The sequence below is a fragment of the Octopus sinensis genome, linkage group LG4 (genome assembly GCF_006345805.1).
Source record: "Octopus sinensis linkage group LG4, ASM634580v1, whole genome shotgun sequence".
Classification (NCBI taxonomy): Eukaryota; Metazoa; Mollusca; class Cephalopoda; order Octopoda; family Octopodidae; genus Octopus; species Octopus sinensis.
The window spans coordinates 24226786-24250723 of NC_043000.1; the positions used below are offsets into that span (position 1 = coordinate 24226786).

At 36.4% G+C, this 23938-nt stretch overlaps 2 protein-coding genes across 16 annotated transcripts in view; one reads left to right on the forward strand and one right to left on the reverse strand.

Moving 5' to 3' along the window:
* LOC115211131 (deaminated glutathione amidase) overlaps positions 1-23938 on the forward strand; it is a 69049-nt gene that overhangs the window by 37700 nt on the left and 7411 nt on the right. For 6 of the 7 annotated variants that reach the window (XM_029780074.2, XM_036501928.1, XM_036501929.1 and 3 more), the window contains exons 8-12: positions 3151-3276; positions 4046-4221; positions 6146-6214; positions 12740-12872; positions 15434-18459. In XM_029780074.2, the coding sequence (XP_029635934.1) occupies positions 3151-3276; positions 4046-4221; positions 6146-6214; positions 12740-12835 (467 nt within the window). In that variant the 3' untranslated portion in view covers positions 12836-12872; positions 15434-18459. Of the gene's footprint in view, positions 1-3150; positions 3277-4045; positions 4222-6145; positions 6215-12739; positions 12873-15433; positions 18460-23938 lie in introns of those variants that run through there. The other variant, XM_029780075.2, reaches the window with a different exon arrangement.
* The window catches only part of LOC115211129 (membrane-associated guanylate kinase, WW and PDZ domain-containing protein 1), a 777470-nt gene continuing 774258 nt past the window's right edge, over positions 20727-23938 (reverse strand). For all 9 annotated transcript variants that reach the window (XM_036501925.1, XM_036501922.1, XM_036501921.1 and 6 more), the window contains 2 exons: positions 23554-23692; positions 20727-21161 (listed from right to left, as the gene is read on the reverse strand). In XM_036501925.1, coding sequence (XP_036357818.1) covers positions 20998-21161; positions 23554-23692 — 303 coding nt within the window. In that variant the 3' untranslated portion in view covers positions 20727-20997. The remainder of the gene's footprint in view (positions 21162-23553; positions 23693-23938) is intronic.

Below are 23938 nucleotides of genomic sequence, written 5' to 3' on the forward strand. Positions count from 1 at the left end.
TTTCCTCAAATAATATTAATAATTATATATATATATATATATATCTCCAACCATAGAAGCCATGCCAGAACAGACAATGGAACCTTGTGCAGTCCCTGGCCTCACCAACTCCTGTCAAACTGTCCAACCCGTGCCAGTATGGAAAATTGACGTTAAATGGTGATGGTGATTATATGTGTGTGTGTGTGTATATATATATATATATATATATATATATAAATGTTCAATTTACAAGGAAAGATCCAGAGGAACAATTACAAGGTAGCCAAATGTCACATAAGTGCCTAAGGAATTAGTAATCACACTTGCGTGGGAGTTAATTCTGGGGAGAAGTGAGACGTGTTTTGGAGAACATAAGAATAATGGAAAATGCAGACAAATACTCAAGATGTTGTTTAAATCATTTATATCACCATATTACCTACATATGTTTCAATAGATGCATTAAAATAAATCTGAGAGGAAGAATAATGTGGTAAAAGGCACCAATCTCATCAGGGTAGCTATGTGGTTAAGAAGCTTCTTCCCAATCATATGGTCTTGGGTTCTGTCCCACTGCAAAGCACCTTTGGCAAATGTCTTCTATTATAGTCTTGTGCCAACTAAAGCTTTGTGAGTGGATTTGGTAGACGGAAACTGAAAGAAACCCATGATGTGTATCTATATGTATGTGTGGTGTGTATAATTGTGTCTTCTTGCCTTGGTGTCACGTAATAGTTATACATGAGCATCAATATCAGACAAGCAACATCCTTTGTTTCCAATCTTCAATGGAAGCCTGTCTGTTCAGGGCCAAATATTACCTTTGTTGGAAGCAGGTAAGGGTTAGTGACAGGAAGGGCATCCGTCTGTAGAAAATCTGCCACAATAAATTCTGTCTTCCCATGTGAACATGGAGAAGTGGATGATAAAATGATGAAGATTTTGATGATGATTGTTAATATCTCTTGTTTCTTAAGGCAGTGAGCTGGCAGAAACGTTAGCATGCGAGGCGAAACGCTTAGTGGTATTTCGTCTGTTGTTATGTTCTGAGTTCAAATTCCACTGAGGTCAACTTTGCCTTTCATCCTTTCAGGGTTGATAGATTAAGTACTAGTTGTATACTGGAGTTGATCTAATCGACTGCCCCCCACCCCACAAAAATTTCAGGCCTTGTGCCTAGAGCAAAAAAAATATCTCTTGTTTCTTGATTGCTTCCCCTCTCTCTACTTATATTTTCTCCTCTTTATCTTTTTCCTCTCTTCTGTCTCTCTCATCTTTTCCTTCTACCTTTTCTAATCTCTCTTTCTCTCTACATGCCTTTCTTTTCTTAGGCTTCTCTCACATCTTGACCCTTGACCTTCCTTGCACCACAGTGAGTGTATACCAACATTGACACTAGAACAACTACTCAAGGACAATCCTAGTGTTATACAGTAATCCTTTAACTATCACAGGTGTTACGTTCCAAAACCTCCCACAGAAATAATTAAAATCTATTAAAATATAAATACCTATCAGCCACAGAAACCCAGATATACTGAGGAGTCTGCGATATAAATTTACATATATTAGCCAGAAAAATCCATGATGTACTAATTGCACGATAGGTGAACTGCAATATGGCGAGGGATTACTCTATATTCAATCAGGGTAGATTAAACAACTACCCTAGTGTTGATTTGATTGATAATCTCACAACCTGGGCCATAGTATAGATAGAATTACAACTGTAAGCTTAACCAGTGTACAATTTCCAACACTGCTGCAGCGATAATGACAACATGTACCTCATATTTTGTTTTCTTTCTAACTTTTCTTATTTTTTCCACAATGTAAGACAGTGCTTGCCTTCAGTTGTATGGCATGCAAGGGATGAAGAAAATAAATCTTGTGGATAGGTAACATTCACAGGTAACTTTACTGTATGATCTGGTACCTGTTCCTAGCAGCTAAATATGTATAGAGGGTATGCCCTGACACCCCTTCATCATCTTCTCTGTTTTTCCAACTGGAGTAGCCATGTATCTATTCTACTGCAAGACACCTGTTTCTGTCTTTCTAACGAACTCTAACCCCTCATCACCTAGAAAAAGCTACCTCCCTCAAAACTAAACACCCATCGCACCTTCAGTTGAGTGGGGTGTCTTGTCTTGTGGTGATCTTGCTAGTGCTGGTGCCATAAAAAAAACACCCACTATACTTTGCAAAGAGGTTTGCATAAGGAACAGCATCCAGCTGTAGAAACCATACCAAAGCAGACATCTGGGGCTTGGTACAGTCTGTTGGCTTCTTGGCTCCTGTCAAACCATCCAACACATGTCAGCATGGAAAATGGATGTTAAATGATGATGAAGTACATAGAATAATGTGGCCTGTCCAAAATCATAAAAAACAATAGAGTGCAATTTTGTGTCAGTATTGTATCTTCAAATTTTTGTAACTGTTGTCTTGCTTGCTATGGCACCTCATTCAATGTGCTTCAGTTTAAACAACTTTTTGATCACAGTAAATGCATTTAGTTTTGATAAAAAAGGGAAAAAAAAAAGATTTCAAAAATTTGTTTCATGGAAATGTTTGGGTTTGTATCCCTATCCAAGCCAGGGTAGGAAATGGCCATAAAATTGCAAAAATAAAGTGTCCCTGAATGCAGGCATGGCTGTGTAATGAAGAAGCTTGCTTTGCGACTGTGTTGTATCAGATTCATTTCCACAACATGGGACCTTGGGCAAGTGTCTTCTACTATAATCCTGACTTAACCAATGATTTGTAAGTTTTGGGAGATGGAAACTGTGTGAAAGCCTATTGTGTGTGTGTGTGTCTGTTTGTCATTCATTCCTAGCATTTGAGAACCGATGTTGGTTTGTTTATATTCTTGTAACTTAGTGTTTCAGCAAAAAGACAAACAGCATGAGTACCAAGTTTAAAATATGTCCTAGGATCAATTTGTTTGACTAAAGCCTTTCAAGGTGGTGCCCCAGCATGGCCACAGTCCAATGGATGAAACAAGTAAAAGCTAAAATATAATAAATGTCTTGTATAACAGAGGTTGTTATGATGTTAGGACAAATTAATGAAATGGCAGAAATGGCTAGATTTTCGTGGTAAATTACGTTGTTTGTCATTAGTTGATTGAAATAATCTTAAGTTTTATCTTTTGTTTTTCACTAGAAAATACCACTGTAGATGAACAGGAAACATATAAATTTGGTCACATTGATATTCCTTCATCACAAGTATTTCTTAATACACCATTCTCTTTTGCATTTGTCAACATCAAGCCTGTATTACCCGGACGTATCCTTTATTGTATTTTTATTATAATTGCTTATCTATTTTCTTTTATCTTGTTATTGTAACCACTACAAATTTTTTATGATTTAGTCCTGCGAAAGACAAGCGGAGTACAGAGTTACCCTTAGTCGCCACTATGCTCGGCTCAGCTCAGGATGGCAATACTTGTCAAGGGCCATGGAGAGCATACAGGACTTGAAGGAGAGTTGATACCGCTATCCCCTAGACAGGTGTCTCACAGGTCCATCAGTGTGTGGACATTCCCTGATGACATGTGAACCAGTTCCTTTGCTATGAAACCTCTACTTCTCATACATCTAGCTGGTGTATGGCCAACCTGCTTTAATTTCTGTTCCAATAAAAATAATAATGAAATTATTGTATACAGTGCTCAGGTGCACCACAACTTGTCAAATGTGTGTATAAAGCATATGCAGTAATGTACAAATGTCTGGGAAGTGAACAGTGTGAGTCAGATACATGCTTGCGAGTGTATGGAGGGGAGAAAATCAGGTGTAGTGTTGGCGAATCTCAGGAAGCATGGAAGTTTTGAAGGATGCAGTGCTCCGACAACTAACAACTGATGCTGGCAGTTTGTTCCATGCTTCAGCAACTCTTAGCGTGAAAAAATATTACCGAATGTCATGGGAGCTGTGCTGTTTTCTGACTTTGTAAACATGTCCATGGGTGTTAGACAGGTGGAGTTTGAAAAGGTGCTCAGAGTTATTGTTTTGTAAGATGGTTCCAGTTATTTTCTTAACTTTTACTGAAGATGTTTTAATTTGTCCAAAACCAGTTGTTTCTAGTTTCTCTGAGGTAAGCGATGAACATACATCTGATTTATGGTGTACAGCACGCAAAGTCGGTGATGTAGTCAAGAAACATTTTAATGGAACTTCTCTGACTTTTGCTATTCAAGATGGCCTAGAAGCAGGACAAAGTGTTAAGGTAAGAGTAATTGGTTTTCAAATCTTTTATTTTTATTTAACATATCTCATCAAGTGGATTCTATCATACAAGCTCTCTGGTGTCGGTAGCACAATAAAATGCATCCAGTATATACTATAAAGTGGTTGGTAATAAGGATGGTATCTAAACAGTGGATGCTGGAATGCCTTTGATGGTCTGATCAGTCAGAGCCAAGGTAGTACTAAGCAACAAGGATTTTTAAAGAAAAGTGCCTTGTTCAGGAACTTGCATTATAAATTTTGCACTCCATGTGCAAGCATAGCTATGTGGTTAAGAAACATGCTTCTCAACCAAATAGTTTCTGGTTGAGTATTGCTGCACAGTATCTTCTCCTAAAACCCTGGGCCAACCTAAAGTTTGTTAGTGGTTTTGGTAGACGGAATCTAAAAGAAACCCATTGTGTATATGTGAAAGAGAGAGAGAGGGGGAGCGAATGTAATAATAAATTAAATAAATGACGAGATAACAAGAATTATGTAATTGATGTCATTAACTTACATCTATTTCTACTATAAGGTGAGGCATGTGCACTCCTCTCTGAGCGCACTGCATCTTATAGCAGAAACAACTGTAAGCTAATGAAGTTGGTTGCATAATTCCTGTTTTTTACTTGCTATTTATGTAATTTCTTAGTATGCTCTTATATGTAACTAATGCTTTATAGTGAAGCATATGTATATTGAGTACCAATACCATGTTATTAGTATTGCTATACTTAAGCAACATCTTTACACATATATATGTGGCTATGTGGTAAGTAGCTTGCTTACCAACCACATGGTTCCGGGTTCAGTCCACTGCGTTCAGTCCACCTTCTACTATAGCCCCAGGCTGACCAAAGCCTTGTGAGTGGATTTGGTAGACAAACTGAAAGAAGCCTGTCGTATATATGTATGTGTGTGTATGTGTGTGTATGTTTGTGTGTCTGTGTTTGTCCCCCCCCAACATCGCTTGACAACCGATGCTGGTATGTTTACATCCCTGTAACTTAGTGGTTCGGCAAAAGAGACCAATAGAATAAGTTCTAGGCTTACAAAGAATAAGTCCTGGGGTCGATTTGCTTGACTGAAGGCAGTGCTCCAGCATGGTCACAGTCAAATTACTGAAACAAGTAAAAGAATATATATATATATAAATAAATATATATATATATATAAATAAATAAATATATATATATATATATATATATATTATATATATATATATATATATCATTATCCTCATTTAACATCCACTTTCTATGCTGGCATGGGTTGGACAGGAGCCGGCAATTAGATGTATATGTGTACCCGTGTCTTGACATCATATAATGGTTGTAAATGAGCATTACTGTGAGATATAAGTGATTAAGTCTTCTGTAAAAAAACATGTCTGGCCAGAGGATATACTACGTTGCATGTAAACAGGTGAGGGTTAGTGACAAGAAGGGCAGCTGGCCATAGAAAGTCTATCTTAGCAAATTCTGTCTGATCTGTGCAGACATGAAAAAGTGGACATTAAATGATGATCTGTCTCATTCCAATATGCTTTTATAGTTTATGGGCAATTTTTTTTACTGGTTGAAAAAATGAAAATAATTATATATTTTTTCATTGACCCTTTAGCATTTAAACAAACTATATCCAGCCTAAACTTTCTGCCCGTTCTATGATAAAACCAGCCAGATCTGGCCTCTCAGACTTATCCTACAGTGTCGTTCTAAAAATAAACAACTGCATCATTGAAATTCGAAGCTATGAGATAATGCGTAATTAATTCATAAACAATGTAAATGTATAAGCATTACACTGGACAGAGTAATCTGAATGTGAAAAATGGTTAAATCTGGTTTATCTGCATTGTTCAATGTGTTTTTTTCATGTCTAAAAAAATTATTTATACTTATATGTTAAATTTGTTGTAGCATGTTCACGTTCATGTAATTCCAAGATTTGCTGGTGACTTCTCAGAAAATGATGACATTTACAGAAAGGTAAATATTGATAACCTTTTGTTATCTCTGAGTATTTAGATATCTATTACTACTTAATAATAATAATAATAATAATGCCAATACATGCAGATAGAGAAATTAAGGTCTGTAGGCCAGTTATAGTTGTCAGAGATCATCAAGAAAAAAATGCTTTCTAATTGATGTATCAATACCAAGAGATAAGAATGTTTCTCTAAAAGAAATGGAGAAACTTTCAAACTACAAAGACCTGGAAACAGAGGTAACTCAAATGTGGAGTCTAAAAACGGAAACAATTCTTTTCATAATAGGCGGATTAGGGATGATAAAAAATATTCAGACTAATACATAGCAAACACACCAGGACTAACAAATATATATAACATACAGAAAATAGTACTACTAGGCACTGCACACATCCTACGTAAAACACTTTCAATACAGTAACAATAAGAGCATCACAACAAACCACAGCACATACCCAAGGCACACAGAGCTGTGCTCAGTAGTGCAGTGAAAGCACGTGATAAAAATAATAATGATAATAATAATATTTTACTTGTATGGTTGTATTAATTTTTTTGAACAATTTTTTAATCTTTTATCCCCAAAATTTTCCTTGCTAAGATTTCCTAAGACTTTCTTCCATCCTGGTCATTTGTTTGTATTATTAATTACCAACGATATCCATGTGGAATCAGTTATTTCATTGTCTATCTAATTGCTCTGACACTTCACCATGGTCTCGATCCATTCACACTCAACTGATTTAAGTTCACATTGTACATCTACTGAATTATACAAGCATAGGTAGTGTCTACACACGCACCTTTGTTTTGAGATCACCAATACTTTATTATCTCCCCTTCTTTCTAGCTCTCCTGTCAAAACTTTTTTTCCCAATCAGCTGCCATTCCTGCTCACTAAAATCCACAAATCTTTTTATTTTCCCTCTGTTTATTTTCTCTTATTCCTTTCTGTTGAAGAGCGTAGGCTCGAAACGTAAAAGACATTCTCACTTTCCCAAGCATCAGACTAATACACTTGCTTCATTCAGCTGTAAATTTCTGCGTCACGCTGAATTTCCCTGAGAACTACATTAAGGGTACACATGTCAGTGGAGTGCTCAACCACTTGTATGTTAATTTCATGTACAAGCAGTTCTGTTGATTGTATCAGCTGGGACCCTTGTAGTCATAACCAACAAAGTGCTCATTTATATATATATATATATATATATCAATATTAATGGTAAGACAAGAAAAAAATGAAAGAGACCTCGATATTATGTAAATAGAGGAATTTATCTATACAGATATATATATATAACCCCCACCATTTACTGATTTATATATATATTTCTGTATAGATAAATTCCTCTATTTACATAATATATATTCTTGTTTCAGTCATTTGACTGTGACCATGCTGGGGCACTGCCTTTAGTTGAGCAAATTGACCCCAGGACTTATTCTTTGAAAGCCTAGTACTTATTCTATTTGCTGAACCACTAAGTTACGGGGATGTAAACACACCAACATTGGTTGTCAACCGATAGTGGGGGGACAAACACAGACACACACACACACACACTTCTTTCAGTTCCTGTCTATCAAATCCACTCAAAAGGCTTTGGTTGGCCTGAGGCTACAGTAGAAGATACTTGCCCAAGGTGTCACACAGTGGAACTGAACCTTGAACCATGTGGTTGGGAAGCAAGCTACTTACCACACAGTCATGCTGCACTCATAAAAGTGTGAGACGCTTACAGCGCTTAGGTTTCTCAAACGGTCACCCATCTAAGTACTCACTAGGCTCGATGTTGCTTAACCCTGGTGATTGGACGAGATCTGGTGCATTCAATGTGATATGGCCGTAAGCAAATATATATATATATATTTTATACCAGATTTCACACTTTCATGTTTTAACTTCTCAACAAACACAAGTTGTTTTTAGTTAAAAGAATTCTCCAGATTGACAAAAGCTAGATAGAGTGACTTATTGCTTGCTAAATGCTTCTCCTGTAGTTTCCTCACTAGGGCATTAGCGAAACCCCTTTTTGGCATAAACTTGAACTGCATCTCTCATCTAGGCCAATCCATTTCCTAATCAGTTGTACTGAAACACTTTAAGTAACAGTCACAATGTAATTTATTAGTTTGATGCAATTGTAGTTGTCTCTTTCTAGAGCATTTCCTTTGTCCTTGTAGCGGTTGATAATGATACTGCTCCACCAGTCATAGTGTATAGTGGCTTCTTGTGCTTCCTAATTGACTGTGCATGTTCTACTTCAGATATTTTAAGCATCTCAGCAGCTATCCCTGATTCTTCATGTTTCCCTGCACCAACTGATCTTGGCCATTTGCCAGCCTCCTCTGACCCCTGTGCCGGTGGCACGTAAAAAGCACCCACTACACTCATGGAGTGGTTGGCGTTAGGAAGGGCATCTAGCTGTAGAAACACTGCCAGATCAGACTGGGCCTGGTGCAGCCTTCTGGCTTCCCAGACCCCAGTCGAACTGTCTAACTCATGCTAGCATGGAAAACAGACGTTAAACGATGATGTATCTGCAAGGGCAAGTGTGCTATTATCATTCCATATACACACCTCTTCATACCACTGCAGCTGCCTTTTCTATGTATTTTCATGCAGGATGATGTCATACATCAATAAAATCATGCTTCTTTCATTTCTGTATAGTCTCTAATGGCACGGGCATTGCTTTATGATTAAGAAGGTCATTGGTTTCAGTTCCATCCTTAACAAATGAACAAGGTTGTTCATTATCAACAACACTTAGAACTTATCAGACTTCTTTGGTATATTTTTCCTTGGTCGGCTTTATCTTCACAATACTTATGTCACCTTGATAACAGAAACTAACTGCAACTTGTGAACTTCTGTTATATCTAAATGCTCTGGCTGATATGGTGTATCTAAAGTCCTGGCTTTCTATTAGTCTTTTTGAGATCCCACTGCACTTGTTTGTTGTATAACTAAAGGTCAGTTCTGATTGAGCAGGCTTATGAAATACAATAAATAGTCAGTCAGAGATGCAGCATTGAGGATGAATGAAGCCAGCTCAACCCACCCCGGGTGAATGCTGCAAGACAGACACAGTCAGACAACTTGGCGCAACCCATGTATCTGTTATTCTGTATATAGCATGTGTCCACTGTGTTCAGTACCATACTGCACACTCTGATACGCTGTGATGAATTGCATAGAGTACAATGCAGTGCTCTGGACATGCATTATGTAAACATTTTTATATAAATAGATAATTCCAGTTAACATGTTGGTCCTGGCGTATAACCCATTTGTTGTTGTGGTTGTTCTTATAAGTTATAAGTTCAATGCTGCATTTTGAATTGAAGTGGCCAAAATGGCCACTTCAACTGACAGATGATGTGAAACTTCTGGGAAGAACTTGGGTCATGAAGATTACAACTTGGGTAAATTTGGTAGAGCAGTTTGCATTCTATTTAGAATATGTCTCCACATCAAAAACAACTCCATAGGAACCAGCATATAATTGTGCAAGACTTTGGCTGAGTTCGATCAGTTGTCTGCTTCTCTTTTGGTTAGAAACCTACAAGGTTTTGTGTAATCTTCAACATTTGGATTACTCTCTCAAATTCAATGATTATTTATTCACTTTCTTTTGAATTAACCAGGCATGTAAATGTTTACTTTTAGAATGACATTGTAGGGTTGGTGTGAAGGACCAGATCTTACTAATTTGAACATAAAACGGGTAGAATATTTGACCTAAATTTATTTTTTTTTATCTATACTTTTTAAGCCTGTTTTATTGTTTTTTTTATGGCCTATTCCATTATATTTTTTCTGTTACAGTCTAGATCTCTACATTAAACCATCTTTTATCACAGCCTAACTAATCTTTATATTATTCAGACATTAACCACATTGATTTCATTGGTCTTGGAGTGCCCACAGAGGCCATGAGTATTGCCTCTCCACCCCACCACACTTCTAAAAAAAAAAATAATTCATCTGGTGGCACGTAAAAAGCACCATCCGAATGTGGCCGATGCCAGCGCTGCCATTGGCTGGCTTCTGTGCCGGTGGTACATAAAAAGCACCAACCAATTATGCATGTTGCCAGCCTCCTTGCCCCTGTGCCAGTGGCACATAAAAAGCACCAACCAATCGTGGCCGTTGCCAGCCTTCTGGCCACTGTGCTGGTGGCACGTGAAAAGCACCAACCAATTGTGGCCGTTGCTAGCCTCCTGTCCCCTGTGACGGTGGCATGTAAAAAGCACCAACCGATCGTGACTGTTGCCAGCCTCCTGGCCCCTGTGCTAGTGGCACGTAAAAAGCACCCACTACACTCACATAGTGGTTGGTGTTAGGAAGGGCATCCAGCTGTAGAAACACTGCCTGATCAGACTGGAGCCTGGTGCAGCTTCTGGCTTCCCAGACTCCGGTTGAACCGTCCAACCCATGCTAGCATGGAAAACGGATGTTAAACAATGATGATGATGATGATGATACATTACCAAGAAGCTATCCGTCCCTGACACAGATTGTTGCAGTTCTCAAACTCAGAAGAATATTTCTGTATTTCTAAACTGTTCTCAGTGTAAACATACACCAAAAATTTGAATTAAGGACTACATTCCTTATTTGTTTTCTTTACCATTTGTGTAATTGAGTTCCTGATCAAAGTAAAGCCAAACGAAACCCCATCTCTAGTTGACAGATGTAAATATTAAAATATTTCAGATTTGCAACTCAAACACCTGAAAACCTTACCTTTTGTGTAATTGAAGACGAAGCTTATGATACAGCTAGTTGTGTAATATGACCTTAACAAACACCAATTACAATATCTCTGTTATCTATGCTTTAAGTAGTTCTTTTTACAAATCTGTTACCCCTGTCTGTATAGCATATCTCCAGTGTACAGTTTCTGATAAACTTAACCTGAAATTGAGATGGGAGTTACCTTTTACATTTTTGCCACTTATCAGTGTACCAATGCATATTGTGCCATCATTCTTATCTAAGCTGAAGAATTTACATTTGTGTTGTTTGCTAGTAATCAAGTACTCCTGCATTGGTTTTGTATAACTTGTGTGCACTTTAAAAGTTCTACTACTACTATTTCTTCATTTACTTTATCATCCACTGTGTTTATTCTGGCAAACACCAATTAAGTTCATGCTGAACCGAATCTGTAACTGAAGCTGGAATTTAATTTAAAGTTGAAGCATGTTTCACTTATTGCTAATGTCATTAGATTCAGTATGAAGTTACAAATTCCAGTTCACATTCACCTTTTAAGAAAATTAAGAGAATGAAAACGAGAAGATTGTTGTTTTGTTTATTGGGTGATGATAGCTAGAAGGGTCACTCAAAGCTTACATGTATCGTGGCACTCCATCAGTTATGACGACGAGGATTTCAGTTGATCTGATCAACGGAACAGCCAGCTTGTGAGATTAATGTACAAGTGGTGGAGCACTCCACAGACATGTGTACCTTTAAGGTAGTTCTTGGGAGATTCAGTGTGACAAGGCTGGCCCTTTGAAATACAGGTACAACAAAAAACAGGAAGAAAGAGTGAGAGAAAGTAGTGGTGAAATAGTACAGCAGGGTTCACCACTGCCCCCTGCCAGAGCCTTGTGGAACTTTAGGTGTTTTTGCTCAATAAACATTCACAACGGCTGGTCTGGGAAACGAAACCGTGATCCTATGACCACAAGTCCACTGCCCTAACCACTGGACCATTGCACCTCCACTTACATCTATAGTAGTGGTTCTCATGACCTTTGGGTGCCTATATAAGATTTAGTTAATATGCAATGAATTAGTTATACTTCAATAATACACAAAATATTATTTTTTTATACAGTTGCTTATGATATTTAATTCTAAAAATATAAGTAAAATAGTGATCCAGTAAAATAAGAGGAGTCAAAGGGATCATCAGGCAAAAAAAGGTTGAGAACCACTGAGCTATACTGTAGTTGTTATGTCATCTCATCGGTCAGGTGTAATGTCCAAAGGCATGGTTTTCCTTTAAACTTCCTTGTTCACCATTCACAGTACCTTATCTTCTAGCATATATCATATCCATACAGTCATAACCATTATCTGTTTCTTTATTACCCACAAGGGACTAAACATAGAGGGGACAAACAAGGACAGACAAACGGATTAAGTCGATTACATCGACCCAAGTGCGTAACTGGTACTTAATTTATCGACCCTGAATCGATGAAAGGCAAAGTCAACCTCGGTGGAATTTGAACTCAGAACGTAGCGACGGGCGAAATACTGTGAAGCACTTCGCCTGGCGTGCTAACGTCTTTGCCAGCTCGCCGCCTTATACTGTCATAACCATTATCTCCTGCATACACATATCATTAGAATTGCTTTTACAATTTGCTTGAACTTTTCAAATTGCATGATATAATTTTTTTTTACGTGAAATGAAAATAAATGTTCATATTTAATTTGCCTTTATATATTTCTACATAGAGATGTATATGTGTGTATTTTTTCTGTTTATAGCTGCAGGAAAAGCCTGTTCAAGGCAAAACACTAAAGCTTAAAACTACGGAAGAAATGGAAGCAGAGGCCAGAGTACTTCGTACTTACTTTACGTAGGACATTTTAAACAGACCTGCCTACTGGAAGCATATAGGTAGGTCCTTATGTTAATACTTTAACCGTTTTCTGAGTAAGTGGAATGACTTTACAAGATTGTGTAAAGGGCATTATGTGGCAGAATAACATTTCTGAGATCATATTTCTTACAAGAAACTGTTTTGCTTCCAGTCAACTTTCTCAATAATCAAATTTAGTGGAAGAACTCTAAATTAAGTGTCCTTAAAAAAACAAATAGAAGCCCCAGCCCATTCAAAGTGCCTTGGATCGCAGGACAGCCTGCTGTGCTTACCTTGGATCGTAGGGCGACCTGCTGTGCTTGAGGAGACCTATTGAGTCAAGTACATCAACATCAAATGGAAATTGTAGTTGTGATACCTGTGCTGGTGGCACGTAAAAAGCACCAACCGATCATGACCATTGCCAGCCTCCCCTGGCACCTATGCCAGTGGCACCCACTACACTCATGGAGTGGTTGGCGTTAAGAAGAGCATCCAGCTGTAGAAACACTGCCAGATCAGGCTGGAGCCTGGTGTAGCCTCCTAGCTTCCCGGACCCCAGCCAAACCATCCAACCCATGCTAGCATGGAAAACGGACGTTAAACGATGATGATGAATGTAACATTTACTTCCTGAAATTTAGTGTAATCAATCATATAGTAAGTTTCTGATTGAAATTTTAACTAAAATCTCTGTATACTCTAGCCATATATTAAATATTTGATGCTTTCAATTCCATATTATCTCTACTTAAAGCAGATTATTCTTTTGTTATACCATTTAAAGACCTTTTGCCTGAAAGTGAGTCTCTTACCTTTGTGTAAAGGTTTCTACATTTTACTTTCACAATGATCCAAAACTATTACTTTTAGTGCAGGAATACAATAGTTTATACTCTATTAGATCTATCAATACTGAAATGGCTGCTAATTTGACAATTTTTTTTATCGTGGTTTTGATAGTATCATCATCACATCATCATCATCATCATCATTTAGCGTCCGTTTTCAATGCTAGCATGGGTTGGACGGTTTCAACTGGGGCTGGGGAGCCCGAAGGCTGCACCAGGCCAGTCAGATCTGGCAGTGTTTCTACAGCTGGATGCCCTTCCTAACGCCAACCACTCCGAGAGTGTAGGGTGATTTTATGTGCCACCGACACAGGTGCCAGACGAGGCTGGCGAACGGCCACGCTCGGATGGTGTTTTTATGTGCCACCGACACAGGTGCCAGACGAGGCTGGCAGACGGCCACGCTCGGATGGTGTTTTTATGTGCCACCGACACAGGTGCCAGATGAGGCTGGCAGGTGCCAGACGAGGTGGCAGACGGCCACGCTCGGATGGTGTTTTTATGTGCCACCGACACGGTGCCAGATGAGGCTGGCGGACGGCCACGATCGGATGGTGTTGTTACGTCCCCAAAGCACGGAGGCCAGTCTTGCGGTACTGGCTACGGCCACGTTCGGATGATTTTCTTTGTGTGCCACCGGCACTGGTACCACAAAGATACAAATTCCATTTATGCTCATCTATTTTGATTTGTTTGATTTGATTTGATTTTCACTTGCCTCAACAGGTCTTCACAAGTGTCACTTGCCTCAACAGGTCTTCACAAGTGTCACAAGAAGAAGGTATGCACAGGTGGACTGTCTACGTCGCGGGGTCTTCGGATGGTGTCTTTATGTGCCACCGACAGGTGCCAGATGTGGCTGGCGAACGGCCACGATGGATGGTTTTCTTGTGTGCCACCGGTACTGGAACCACAAAGATACAAATTCCATTGATGTTCATCTATTTTGATTTGGTTGATTTTCACTTGCCTCAACAGGTCTTCACAAGTGTCACGCGTGTCACACACTTGCCTCAACAGGTCTCCACAAGTGTCACACACTTGCCTCTGCCTCAACAGGTCTTCACAAAGTGTCACACACTTGCCTCTGCCTCAACAGGTCTTCACAAGTGTCATAAGAGGGAAGGTATGCACAGGGAAGGTATCTAAATATAAAAAGAAAAAGGTGTTTTTAAATTCTCTAAGTCAAACAAGAAAACAAAATCAATAAGTGTTGATTTCTGAATTTATTATAGTTTTCTTTCCTGTTGTATTATGAGAATATTGTCTCTGAATTTGCATATAAAAAGCTGAGGATCGGAAACAAGAGAACAAAAACAAAAGAAAAAAAAAGAACATGTTTATTGATGTAGGGAACTTATGGAATAGCAAATCTCAAGAGATCAGCTGCTTAAATCATCTTAAGATTAAAAAAAAAAGATGAGTTTAAATAACTTTTGCCATAAGTTTAAAATTAATGATAAATAAACAATGTTTATATACAAAGGCCTTCAAATATAAACTGCAAAATCAACAGAAGCATTATTGAAGATTTAAAAAATAAAAATTGAAAAATTCTTTAACTTCTTGAATAGTGGTTTAAATGGGAAAAACTATATTCAAAATCTCTTCCCTTTCCAGGTTGCATGTACATAATGAACCTGTTATCAGTTTTTAATTTTTTTTTTTTTTTGCTTCGCTAACCCATCTAACATGTCTCGTTTAGTTCCTATTGCTATAAAACACTGACACAAAACTCTTTCTTTCAGATTCGGTGAATTAATGGCATTCGTATCACATGAAATAAATGGTATTTAAAGAATGAGTTTATTTTTCATAGAGGAGAATTAGTGATGTCATATAGCCAGCAGCCAAAAATGTCTGACCATATGATTACAACCAGACTATTTTAAATATCTTGCGACATGCATAGCTATTAAATGTATGGCCATTTTGTAATAAATATTTATCTGTCGATGTAAAAAAAGGAGCTGTATATTTACATCAAGACAAACATTTCCTGTCTTGTGAGGATTCCAACCAGTTCAAAGTAGACTTGCCAACCTTCAAGTAATTCCCAAAAATTTATTAAGAGTTTGCTTTTTTTTTTAAATGCTTAATAATAAACACAGTACATGATGAAAACGATGATGATGATAATGATGATAATAATATGGAAAACTCATTAATAAATTAAAATTCCCTTTTATTGTTTTTCCTTCATAACACCAGATATGACGACATTATTTAAAAAGAAAAAATGTTCACTTTCAGGGGTGTTTTTTTTTTTTAAGTTTTTTTTTTTTTTTTTGCCTAAATTTGTCTGAAATCATTTTTGTTTGCGCCTGCACAAATATAGGTTTCAGATAAAAATCAAAAGTTTTTATTTATTTAATTTTTTTTCCATTTCAATTTCATAAAGTAAATTGCAATACATTGATTTTGTTTGAATTTGTGGGCCATAGTCTGTTGCTTTAGAGGGACTTCATCAGAATATGTGTGTACAGGCATGTGTAATCTCAGCAAAATAACAAGGAAAAATGCAACATGCTACTGAATTTGAGAAATGAAAGGAATAAAGCACAAGGAAAGGAAAATCGTACACGTTACTACAGTTGGTTAAGTTTGTACTAAGATAAGCAATAAATAAATTGTACACTTGAAGCTATCCATAGCTATTAAATATTTGAAATGTCTGAAACTGGTTATAAATGCTTAGTTGAGAGAAAATTGTGTGTCCTGTATAAATGAAATTAATTCCAAATTTAAAAAGAAAAAAAAATGGATTCTTTCAAAGTGGAATAGAACTATGGTATTCAGAGAGCATTTACGAGCCATCATATTGGCACACTTTCTGTTTAGCACCCATTTTCCAGGTTTACATGAGTAAAATTGAGAAGGACCAAAAACCAAGGTATATTTACTAGAAATAAATAAACCGTTAAGCAAATAAATTTACAATATTCCTTAAGAATATGAATAAACCCATATAACATTTTGATTTAACCCTTAGGAAATTTTTACTATACATATGTGTATAGTAAAGTTATAAATTTATTGCAACATGTATTTTGGCAGAACAATGCTCTTTAATTCTATCCTGTAAATTTGGAATATCAAATTAGCAAAGTAGACCTAATACAGAACAAAACAAGGTTATTCAAAATCATTTAGAGAGAAAAGATGTTTTTAATTTAAAAAAAAAAAAATTACTGGAAGACATGAATTACATGTTAAAGTCTTCTTTGAACTATATTGACAGAAAATACACACTTAAATTACTTATTGAAATAAAAGCTCCTATTAAAAAATGAATGTCTACCCTTAGCCATTGTCGGTAATCTAAGTACACTTGTAATGCTACAGTTTACAAACTAAAGCTAATTCTAGAATCATATATTCTCGATTGTCAGCAGAAAACATGTTAGCATTTTTGCCAAGGTTTTCCTTTCGCAATAAAAAAAAATTGTAGATTAATTGTACAATTTATATCTGATTTTAACAAAATGGTAAACAAGAAAAATTCTAAGACTTCAAATAGGAAAACATATCGATTGATGAAACACAATCTGGAGCTACAGCATGAAAAACCAATGAAAACATTCAATCAGGAAAAGGGTTCTAATTTAGGGTTTTCCTTTTGACAAGTTTATTGGTATTGAATTTAAAGAGAGGATATCTTTTTGTTGAAATTTTTTTAAAGAACAATTTGTATTTCTTTTTGACAATATAAAAAAATCTGTAGCTATGAAAGTGTCACAACACAGTGACAACACAGAAAAAAAAAAAAGAAAGAAGAAACAAATACAATTTAAATTATCATTCATACCCCTACAATTTCATTCTAGTTATTAAATAAACAAGAAAAAAATGTCTGCACAAGCCATTTAAAGCAAGAAGCATTTTCTGAATATGTCCATGCAATATCTATACAGGATTTATGAAATCTTTTTTCACACACACACACATATTTTAAAAAATTCCTATTGTATATACACACACATAAAATATGCTGTGCACTATATCCGGTCATTTCTTCTACCTGTAATTCCGGTAGCTTCTTTATCTTTCCAACGATTTGATCATTTTGTTTATCAAACCTATTTTCAATTTGAGGCTTACGTCAAACATCTGATGGAGATGAATTAAACATAAAAAGGAAAGCATCTACAAAATATTGAACGCACAACTTATAATTAACTATACATTTTTCTCACGCACACACATATATATATATATATAGCTTTATATGCATGGATACACACACACTATATATATAGTTACACACATTTGAAATGAGCCATTAAAAACATGATTGTTTAAAGTACTGGAACGATGGGACTCATTTGTTTTTATATTGTTGCAAATTAAATTATTTTCACTTTTCTTTTAAATCTTAACTCTGAATGCAGGTACTTTCCTCATGGCTAAGATTGCATTTGGAATCAAATATTTTTAAGAGAAAGATTACATAGAACTCATGAAAATTATTATTATTATAGTTTGAGATGAATAATATAAGAAGTCATATATGATCTATAATGTTTGAAATATTGAAATAAACTTTTATAATTATTTAATAAAAAAGAGGAGAAAAAGATGAAATATTTTTTAAGACTAAAATGCCATACTATAAAGAGATTATTATGATGTAGGAAAAAGGTGCATCCCTTTCTTTTGTTCCTTGATGCTTTTGAAGGCTCTTTGTAATTTAATATGATCAGAAGTGGACAAAAATCAAATTAAAAGACAGCATACATATTTGGGAAAATAAGGAATTAAAATATGACAAAAAGAAAAACCCTTTTTAAATATATATGTTCAATAATTTTAGAGTTCTGTGAAAGGGGAAAATATGGCTGATTTGTGTTGAATAAAGTTTAGGTCTACTATCAAGTTTTGAAATAATTCAGTTTGAAGGAAAAAAAAAAGTTTCAACTTAAAGCAGTTTTGTCTACAGAGCTAATGCTACAGTGCTACTGTTCTGGTACTACTACATCTTGTAGGTTAAGTTGTACTATTGTCATATTGAATAATAGGAACCATCCAGTCAAACAGACTCACTGCTATCCCTTCGTACCACTTGTCCAGTGATTTTGATGTAAATGTTATCAATGATATTTAATAACAGCAGAATTTTTGAATAAGATTTAAAGAAAGAAACAAAGTAGATTATTAAACATTACTTCAATTGTTTTGAAATTTAAGGTGCACAGCACCCAGTTTTAAATACTGTTGATAGTGAGTTCAAACAGTAGGCGTTCTTTTTATTTTATATACTGATATGTTAAATTCTAGCCAAGATGTTGAAGAAAGTCTCTGACAACATAATGCTAAATATCAGCATATTGGCTTGAATTGTAGCTGAACATTATCATCACAATGCTGGTTCAAATTACAGCAGTAATGTTTTCTTAAATAACTGGTATTATGTTAAAAATAACAAGGAGAAAACCCTTCGATTTTAGTATTAAAACAATTTGAGATTCAATGTAAGGCTGTGTAGTTTTTTTGGGTTTTTTTTAGTTGTTTTTTGTATATTTTCACCACCAGACATAGTAATTTTGTTTTCAAACTTACTTCTAATGGGGTAAAATTAGTCAACATTTAGGATTTACAACCAGTATGCAAGTAAGAAAGCTAATAAAGATCAGGTGAATTAAAAGTGAGCTGATACTTGGATTGTTCAATTATATAGAATAATTGCAGTCTCATAAGTCGACTGGTTTAAATTGTCAGTGCACAGGTATTATTAAATGAAAATATAGATTCATGTTTACATTTGAAAAAAAAATCATCAGCAATTTTAATTAAATACACACATTGTCTGTATATATCTACCTATCTATTTATATATATATATTGGGAGTACTTACAGCTGTTTTTTTTCTTTTTACACAGACGTACATATAGACTCACGTATACACACATCCACACATCAAATGTGTATAAAAAAATTTTCCAGTCACAAGTTTTAAGAATGAGTTATATTTCAAAAATAGGACTAATCAAAACCAACTAAGTTGAAATGGAGAGTATTGAAGCCGTTAAAAAAAAAATTATTACTTATTTAATTAGGAAATTTATATTTCCTTCATGACTGCATGTGCGTATATACAGTTTGGTATCTGAGGATTATTTTCTATGTCCACTTCCGGTAGATTCTAAAACACATCATCAATAAACTATTATGTCCATGTGTAATGTTGGTTTGAACCAGTTGGACAAAATGGCAGTTTATACAGTTAAATACAAGATCTACTCCAGAAATGGTATATACATTCATACAAAACCACCATATCTGCTCATGTTTGTTTGTTCCATCATGTTCGTTCTGGTACATGGTGAAACAATATTGATCTCATAATAATATTAATTGTATCTGATTTAGGCACAAGGCCCACAATTTTGAGAGAGAAAGAGGAGTTTGGTCGATACCAACGACCCCAGTACTTGACTGGTACTTTATTTTATCGATCCTGGAAGGATGAAAGGCAAAGTTAACCTCAGCAGAATTTGAACTCAGAACATAAAGAGCTCAAACAAATACTATAAAGCATTTTGTCTGATGCCCTAATGATTCTGTCAATCCCTAATAATAATAATATGCATAATAATTGTTTCTAATTTAGGCACATGGCCAAGGTTAATAATAATAGTAATACTATGTTATATGGGCACGAAGCCTCAGATTAATAAAGAAAGGGAAGTGTACAGTTGTGATGTTCATGCTTTCTCAAGGGCATTGGTGATGTAAGTGAAATAGTTCCTGCTAGTAACTGAAATCTTGTCATTGAGTTTAACTCGCAGAGAACTCACTGTTACACCTTGATAGCCATCAAAAGGTACAACAACGACAATAATAATAATAAATGCAATAAAAATTTTGTTTTTAAATTGTTATGTAAAATAGTAAAAAAAAATTGTTTAAAAGAAAAAAAAAATATAAACAAAATATCCCCAGAGCCTTTTGTTTTCAAGGAAAATTTTGATATAAAATTGTGTGTTCAATGTCTTACAACAATATGTAAGATTCATTGTTAGAGCTCTGTCTGTAAAATGTTTTTTTTTTTTTTGTGTAAGTGGTAAGACTTCTTGATTATATATAATCATATTTTTATCATCTATTTCTGCATTCAACTCCTTTCCTTTTTGTACAATACAGAAATATTTTATCACAACAAGGTTAAGGGACTTTTGTCCTGTCTCCCAGTTTCATCTGACAGCTGCTGGCAGCTCTCGTAAATGTCGCCTCGACCGGTCACAGCCCTTTTCTAAATACTCGGCTGCAGCAGTGATGAGTTCATGACAAGAGTAAAGATGGTGGATCTCTTCAATAGTTTGGATAATTACGGGAATAAGTGCTGTACTCTGGAAAGTAGTCAGATGGACGTTCTGGGTTCTTACGTCTTCCCATATGAGGGGAGCTGTGGCCAATGGGCCCATTAGCCATACTGAGAGTGCCTGGTGTCCTGCTTGTTGGGGAGGGTAAGCCATCTGGAATAGAGAAAAATATTTTATGAAATTATATATCAACTGATAAAGATACGTGTCTAGGCAGGCTTTTATAACATGACAAATCTCCAAGCAATCTTCGGTCTCAGAGCACATGGCTCACAACCGGAAGATTGGAGACACAGGATATTATAAAAAACCTGCCTAGATATATGTCTTCACAGCAAGAACCTAGTAGTAGCTCATAAAGGTGATTCCTTAGATAGGAATAATTTCAGAAGTATCAAATTGTTGGGTCAGGTGATGAAAGTTATTAGGGAGAGAGTTTAGTTGAAATGCAGTTTGGTTTTGTGTCAGAGAGAAGCACCAGTGATGCTATATTTCCGGTAAGGCAGTTGCAAGAGAAATACATAGCCAAAGACAAACCTCTATACTTGGCACTTGTTGACTTGAAGAAAGCCTTTGACAAGGTCCCTCGATCCCTTATCTATCAGTAAGGTGAGGGTTGGCAACAAGTACAGGGTAGAAGTAGCGGTTCATCAAGGATCAGTCCTCAGACCCTTCTTGTTCATCATAGACCGCCAAGCAGTAACAGGAATTTAAGGCAGGCTGCCCCTAGGAGCTCCTCTATGCTGACGACCTTGTTCTTATAGCTGAATTACTACCAGAACTAGAGAAGTTTCAGATATGTAAGCAAGGTCTAGAATTGAAGGGCATTTGAGTTAATCTAGCAAAAACCAAAGTCTTAGTAAGTAGGAGGGCAGACAAATTATAAATTCCTTCAGGTAGATGGCCCTGTTTTATCTGTAGAAAAGGTGTAGGCAGAAACTCCATAAGATGTACCTAGCGTAAGCTATGGACACATAAGAGGTGCAGCAATATCAGACGAAGGTTAATAGGGAAAATAGCTTTTGTGTGTGGAAGATGCACGTGTACAATAAACAATGAAGATGTACAGAAAATAGACTCCATCAAATGCCAGCGGGGTAAGCTAGAGGTAGCAGATAACTTCCATTATCTGGGTAACCAAGTTAGTAGAGGAGGTGGATGCTCCGAGAGTGTAGCTGTGAGAATAAGAATAGACTAGGCAAAGTTCAGAGATCTCCTGCCTCTGCTGGCAGCAAAGGGCCTCTCCTTCAGAGTGAAAGGCAGAGTTATGATGCCTGTGTGTGAACAGCTATATTACAGAGCGGTGAAACATGGGTTGTGTAGGCTTGAAAGAAATGAAGCCAGTATGCTTTGCCGAATGTGCAATGTCAGTGTGCATGTATGACAGAGTGTAAGCATCTTGACAGAGAAGTTGGGCATAAGAGGCATCGGATGTGGTGTGCAAGGGAGATGACTGCGTTTGTATGGTCATATGATGTGCATGGGTGAGGACAGCTGTGTAAAGAAGTGCCAATTTCTAACTGGAGGGAAGCTGTGGTAGAGGTAGACCCAGGAGGACATGGGAAGAGGTGATGAAGCATGAACTTTGGACCTCACAGAGGAAATGACTAGTTACCAAAATCTTTGGCAATATGCAGCGCTTGAGAAGACCCATCAAGCCAAGTGAAATCACAGTTGTGGCTGATATTGATGTCACAGAACTGGCACCCATACTGGTGGCATATAAAAAGCACCTTTGGGCCTCATGGAGGCAAAGAGGCTGATGCCGGTAGCACAAAAAGCTCCTTTCGAATGTTGGGACTGACTCACAGAAGCAATGATGAATGACCGAGACCTTTGGCATTATGTTGTGCTTGAGAAGAAGACCCATCAAGCCAAGTAAGACAGCAGTCATGGCAGATACTGGTGTCACACAAATGGCACCCATGCTGGTGGCATGTAAAAGTACTCATTACACTCCTGGAGTGGTTGGTGTTAGAAACCATGCCAAATCAGACTAGGATCTGGTGCAGCCCTGGTCAAACCATCCAACCCCTGCCAAGCATGGACAACGGATGCTAAATAATAATGACGATAAGGATACTTTAATTTAGAATTTCCTTTTGATTACTTTTTTTTTAACAACAAATCTTAACCTTAAAAATGTCATACTGTACAACAATGTCAACTATGGCCAATGTAAATGTCTGGTAAAAAAAAAAAGGTCATTTAGGTGATTGGCCAACATTCATTTACCAACACACCACAACTATTATTATTATTATTTTCGATCACAACTGTAAGAGCTTCAGCTACTCTCAAATAACAAACTACAAACTACTTCTTGTCAATGTGTCTACCACTTTTTCCACCTGTGTTCCCCTGATCAAACTTTGTTAAACCCTTCCTTTCTAGAATTGCAGCCTCCTGAAATTCTGTTTCTGCAGTGAAGGACTTGAAAATATTAAACATAATTGCACACACCTTTATAACATTTTTTTTTCCTTCTAAATAAAATTTGTCAAGAGTTAACCAGCAAGTTAATTATATTGTAAAAGTGGCTTACCAAAACTAGGCGGTGGTTTACCAGTCCTCTTAACTAACATCTGTACAGAATTGCCTCCATTTTGAATGATATCAATAGCTTCTTGGTGTGTAATATTATTGGTATTATATCCATTGATCTCCAATATCTGATCACCAACCTGAAACAATAATAACAATAACAATAATTTAAAACTTGTTTCAATGACACTTTCTAATGTTAGCAAAAAAAAAATGGCTGTATTTCTGAAGAAGGAATGCAGTTGATTAAATTGACTCAGTACCTAGCTGGCACTTTATTGTCCCTGGAAGAGTGAAAGGTAACATCAGCACTGGCAAAATTTAAACCTGAGGGAGTTGGAGTGACAATACAGAAAATTATGGTTCTATATTTCATCAAAATGACT